We start from the raw sequence: 6,000 nt of genomic DNA, 5'->3' as shown, positions 1-6,000 counted from the left end.
CCTTTCTGCAGTCATCTCTTAGAGAGATCAGCAAATGCTACTTTGCTCTTTTCAAGCTCAGAAAAACTGAGTCATAATTTTTTGAAAACGGTGAATACAGAAGTTCTCTTCAAGAGAAGCGCCACCATCATCAGCACCTCCGTTACATATCATGAGACAGAGCAAATATTAAGTGACTACTTAGGCTAAATGGCCCAGGAAATCACATTTGTTTTTGATAATGGAGTACATTTTCAAAAATCAAAAAGAAATGAAAGGACAAGCTATAACAAACTATGAAAAAAGAAGTAATAACCATTTTTTCTAGCTCAGTTGAAACACGGTTGCTTCCTCTCATAGGTTAAAAAAGAAGCCAGACAAAATTGATAAAAATAATCCAAGAAATGCACTTTGAATGCCATGATGTCAAGAGAAGACTCTAGGGAATGAGTTTTCTCTGATTTCAATTAACGATTAAATGTGCTGCTGGGGTATAAATTATCTCCTGTCCCACAAACTTTAAAAACAAGTCACAAAATCCACATTAGAATATAAGTTTTTTAATTTTTATAAATAACTTATCTGTTACAAAGATAGTTTACCCAGCTAAATCACAAAACCATCAACTCAAGATATCCAAATTACGTTTTATTAATAAAACAAGTAAAAACTGATTTATCAATCTTCACATAGAACTGCAAGATGAAGCTGAAAAACAAGGCCTATTTTTTAAAAAAATGCATCAAATGTAAGGGCTTTGGGTTTATTGTCTAAATAACTAGGATTGTCATATTTCTTCCCATATACAAAATGCAAAGCCTAAAAGCCAAGGCTTTGACATTTATAGAGATCACCTGTAATAATCCTGTTTATTTAAAACACAGCCACTTGCAAACATTTACAGAGGGTGACAGTCTACATTATCTCCTATCTTTTGCTATATTTCAGCACTTGCCTTAGCCCCGTTCTAAGCACTGATATATAATTTCATAATTCTGTCTTTTTAAATGCATACTGTTATTTTTTTTCTTGATTCCATTTAGTTATATACATTCCTGATCATCTGAATATTTATTTTCCTTACAAAAATATATCATCAAAATAAAGAGATGCTTGAGGTTGCTTCAGTGTTCAAGTTTGCTTGTTTTTCATTTTTTTTCCAGCTTTCTTCAGTTGTCCTAAATACGACTAGCCTTGTTTTATAAATACACACGATACTGCCACCAGGTCAAGTTTAGAAATGGATTTCCCCAACAGTAAAGCATTTAAATTTCACTCCAGGAAAAAGGGCTGTAGGTACTGCTGTTGTTGTTGCTGGTTTTGAACTGTACTTTCCCATAATAATATCTCTTGTGAAAGTTCTGTGGGACACCAAGCAGATGAAGCAAGTTTAACCTTGTTGCTCTGTCAGTGGGTTAAAATATCTTTTGTTTTAAGCTTCCCTTTGGAAGACAAAACACTGTTGTGTCACCCACTGCTAAAGTCAGTATATGGTGTGGACCTACAGACATAATTCTTGTAATATTTTCTGCAGTTCACTGTGTAGCATCTGTATGTCTTCACAGAACACCGGCACTCATGAGGGCAAAGTACAGAATAAGTAGAGGAAAGTTATTCTGTGCATAGTTTCATCTCATTAATGCTTTTTTATTTTAAGGTATTGCTTCTCTCAGGTAAGGCTTAAAAAGGGACATGATTGGGCTTAATCACTAAAAGGAAAAAAGAAAATTAGTTAACAAAAGGCTATTACACTATACATATAGAAATATAAGAAAATAATAAAGAAGAAAAGAAATCACTTAAAGCAGACTTGAGAGATCTGTACAGTAGGAAAAGCTTTGGGGATTTCACTGCATGTTTGTACAGACAATGCATGCTGCTTTCCTTTGCATCTTTAGCCCCCTAGATGCTGGCTTCACAGAGTGGAGACGTTTTCAGGGAAGACAAAGACAAGGCCAAGAGTACCACAGATTTGTGAAGTTCTTCCCCTATCCATTGGCGCTATGCAGCAGCAAACAGTTTTTAAATAGTTAAACCTTTTTCATCTTCTTCGTGTATGTAGTGTTTCACTGAAAGCTTTACAAATAAAAAAGCTATCATTTTATTCCTTCCTCCTGTCAAAATTCAGTAGTGACATGAGGGGAAAAGGTATTGGGAACACTTAGGTATTAACATATTGAGAATTATCCATAATGGGATACTAGTAACACTGTACATGGTTAGGCAGCGGGCAACCAAGTCTTGCAGCAGATTACCTCTCATGTGATGAATTTCAACTGCCCATGACATTATACTGAGGTATTATTAGATCTGTGGGCTGACATTTAACATTAGCACAATACCATCTTGTCACACCTTCAATTTGACAAAATCCTATGTAGCAGTGAAACTTTTCCCCGACGACAGACTAGTTTCTTGACCTTCAGATGTGGTTTTAGAGAAGATATAGGGCCTTCTGGCTCAGAAATGCCTTGGCATCTCACACTGTTCACAGCGGATTAAGGCTGGATGGTTCAAAAAAGTACAGGCAGTACAATTCCACTGAGCCCCCTCATCATCTTCTGTGTCTTGAGTCTTTGGTGCTTTAATGGCGGACCTCTGATCTGTAATGAAGCAAAAAAGACTTTAGAAGTAAAAATCGCAAAGTCTGAAATATTACTGGCAACTTTAAACATCATCTGTTCCGCACAGCATGAAGCAGCTTGTTAACCAAATGAAGCATCTAGCTGAAACTCACACATGCTTGACCATCACCAGCCTCTATCAAAGCTGATACTTCTTTGGGGAATAGCAACATGGACATAATGTAATCAATTCCGTATCTCCTTAAAGGAGAAAACAGCATCATTTTCTCCAATTACAGCAGGAGAAAGGGTATCTAATAGCATAGATTCCCACAATATCACTTAAGATTGTAAAAAGGTGTCCTACCACAAAGTGATACTGAGAGTGTATTTAAGTCTTGCTGAAGTTGGAGTTTCATTTCCTGCTGTTTATGTTTCCCTTTTCTACAAGGAATGGAAGTTTCTGTTACATATTCTCTGCTGAAAATGTAAGCCCTTAATAACACAAATAACATATAAAGATGAACTAACTCCTACAGTCTTGCTTAACTATTTATCAACAACAGACCCTGGAGAAGTAAATTAGTGCAAAATTTTACTATACTTCATTTCTCGTTTTATTTCTTTTTTAAACATTTATTATTATTATTTTTATTTTCAGGTGGCTGGCTGGTATGGGGAACCAAACCTTTGACCTTGGTGTCACAAGGCTGTGCTCTAAACCCACTGAGCTAACTGGCCGGCTCTCTTGTTTTATTTTTTATCCCATTTATTATTGTAGAGTAGAAAGAACACTAGGATTAAGAGTTGTGAGAATGGAAATCAGAATGGCTCTCCTGATTTCTTCACTCTGTGATCTTAGATAAACCACATATCTGCTAGGTCTAATTTTTCTTTTTTACAAAATAAAGGCACTGCAGCTCTAAAAGGCCAATGTTCTAGAATGTTTAAATAGAGGTATCTTAAATATAGGGAATAATAATATTTCTCAAAGGTTGTCCCTAACATGAAATTATATTTATGAAACTAACTTTTTTAAATCTGGGCCCCATAATAAATTTAGAACAATATTCTTACAGGTTATTTTTGGGAGGCTTAAAGCAAAAGGAGCATGCACTGCTAGATTTCTACTGTCAAGGTTTATAATTTGAAGATTCAGAACTATGTTAAAACAACGTACACTAATATGCAAATTCCACCTACTCTACTTAGGTAACAAATAGCAACTGCTATTTTAAAAGAGAAACTATTGTACATAGTAGATGATAATATAGAAAGTCAAGTTTTAATAATTTTAAAATAATTAAGTGATATTCGGTACTCTGTACCCCTTTAGCAGCATTTTATCGATTAGTCTTATAGAAATTTTATTGCAAGGTTCCTAACTTTAGGCATTGGTTTTCCATTGTCACAATTTCTGCCACATGCACAAATAACATGGGAGTATTATTTATATAGTATTTTCCTCAAATTTAATGATTTTAACAAAAACATCTAATGAAGTCTTATCCTAAGTAAAAATATTTGAAAAACCAAGGGTCTGACAATACTAGTTTAATATGCCCTGAAACACATTAAAAGAAATACAGTTCAAAAAAGTTTCACACTCCACAGCTGGGAAACATATTACATCATGGTTATTTTAATCTGGGGATCCATCCTACTTACTAGAATTTTGGTTTCATCCAGGTGTTAGAAAACATTCCCACCTGGCACATTTTTCATAAAACTGTTTATTACTTTTGTTTAACTTCAAAGGCTAAAATTTTAAAAATGGGGACTATAAGGAAGTATTTTCTAAAACTTCTATCTATTATTAAATATCCACATCTTCTTCATTATTTAAGTAATATCTAAGACAATCAGTAAAGGACCTACAAATTTTGTTTTAAAGAAATATCTCCAGTAGTTTTCTTAAATCTGCACCATCTCATTCATTGGTAATTAGAATTACAAACATTTTTATTAGAGGTATTCAGAAACTAACTAATCAGAACTGGAAAAAGAGGAAGTTAGATTGCACAGAACGATATGTGATTTCCACATTTAATTTTAGCTGTTAAAAAAATCTCTTCACGGTGAACAGAACAGATTTCAAGAACTAACTAAATAAACCTCTATTAAGTGAAGCTAACATCTTCTTATTTCAGCCTTAAGGCAAAAAATGACCGATCCCTTATTTATCTCATAACAGCCAGCACACAAGCTTCTCTCTTTCATAAAAAGGCTTTTAAGTAATGAATTTTTGTTTCTTCTTTTCTTACCTTTTATCATGGAAAATTTCAAACATACAAAAAAGTAAAGAGTAAAATGAACCCTCATATACTCATCCTGCTTCAATAATTGTCAAGACTAATCTTAGTTCATCTATATTCTACTTCATAAGTAATGAATTACATTGACGCAAGACAGGGATCTTTTCATAAGAAAAATTAGTTTTTGAAAGAGAATAAAAAGATTCTATTAAGGAGACTCATTCAGAGTCTGAGACACCCACCTTGCTTATTTTAAGGAGTTAGTGCTTATGCCACTGTTTTTTAAAATTCCTTTATTCAATTAACATCCAAATAGCATCTACTGTCCAAACACTTGTTTACTGTGACGAACGTCCTAATCTCATTTCTGCTCCTCTGTAATAACTGTTCATTACATTCTAGCTAATTATGTTTAAAAACACTTAAATAAAAAAAAAAATGAGGACACAGCTATACTTAAATTATACATAAACAAAGGAGTTGAGAAAGCAGAATACTGAATGAAAATTCAGTATTACGAATACATGAAAATTCTTGTAACAAACTGAAGAAACAGTAACCTAACTTGTTCTTTGCTGTTCTCATTTCTTTCTCTTTTTTGCTTCCAATAAAACTTTATTGACAAAAACAGATGGTGTGGAATTTGGATCATAGGCCATAGTTTGCTGACCCCTATTCTAAAGCCCATTTTGACATAGTATCTTACCAGTAAGTAAGCATGTGAAGTACAAACTGCCTGATTCATAAAATGCTTTTATATTTTATTTCTTAACCTCTCCTCTTTCCTCCCCTATATTAGGTACTTAGTTTCTCAATGACAGCAACCATAGATTTTACAGGATGTTCTGTAAGTCCAGCCTCACACAAAAAATGCATACTTTTCCATACATAATTCATAATTTCCTATTTTTACAAACTTTAATGTTTTTTACGAAAAAAGAAGTAATATGGGTTGAGCATCCCAAATCTGAAAATCTGGAATCCAAAATGCTCCAAAATCTGAAACTTTGAGCACCAACATAATGCTCAAAGGAAATGTTCACTGGAGCATTTCAAATGTTGGATGCTCAAATGGTACAATGCAAATGGTCCAAAAACCATGAAAATCCAAAAATTGAAAAACTTCTGGTTTTAAGAATTTAAGATGATAAGGGATACTAAATTTGTATAAATAATTTTTAACTCTGAAGCCATTTGAAAAT

The 6,000-nt window shown here is 33.5% G+C and overlaps 1 protein-coding gene across 3 annotated transcripts in view; it reads right to left on the bottom strand.

Moving 5' to 3' along the window:
• Positions 1-571: 571 nt before the first annotated feature.
• TAB2 (TGF-beta activated kinase 1 (MAP3K7) binding protein 2) overlaps positions 572-6,000 on the bottom strand; it is an 82,752-nt gene continuing 77,323 nt past the window's right edge. For all 3 annotated transcript variants that reach the window (XM_063097639.1, XM_063097640.1, XM_063097641.1), the window contains one exon: positions 572-2,582. In XM_063097639.1, the coding sequence (XP_062953709.1) occupies positions 2,440-2,582 (143 nt within the window). In that variant the 3' untranslated portion in view covers positions 572-2,439. The remainder of the gene's footprint in view (positions 2,583-6,000) is intronic.

This window comes from Cynocephalus volans, chromosome 5 (assembly GCF_027409185.1).
Source record: "Cynocephalus volans isolate mCynVol1 chromosome 5, mCynVol1.pri, whole genome shotgun sequence".
Classification (NCBI taxonomy): Eukaryota; Metazoa; Chordata; class Mammalia; order Dermoptera; family Cynocephalidae; genus Cynocephalus; species Cynocephalus volans.
This window is presented reverse-complemented; position numbering and strand designations above follow the sequence as displayed.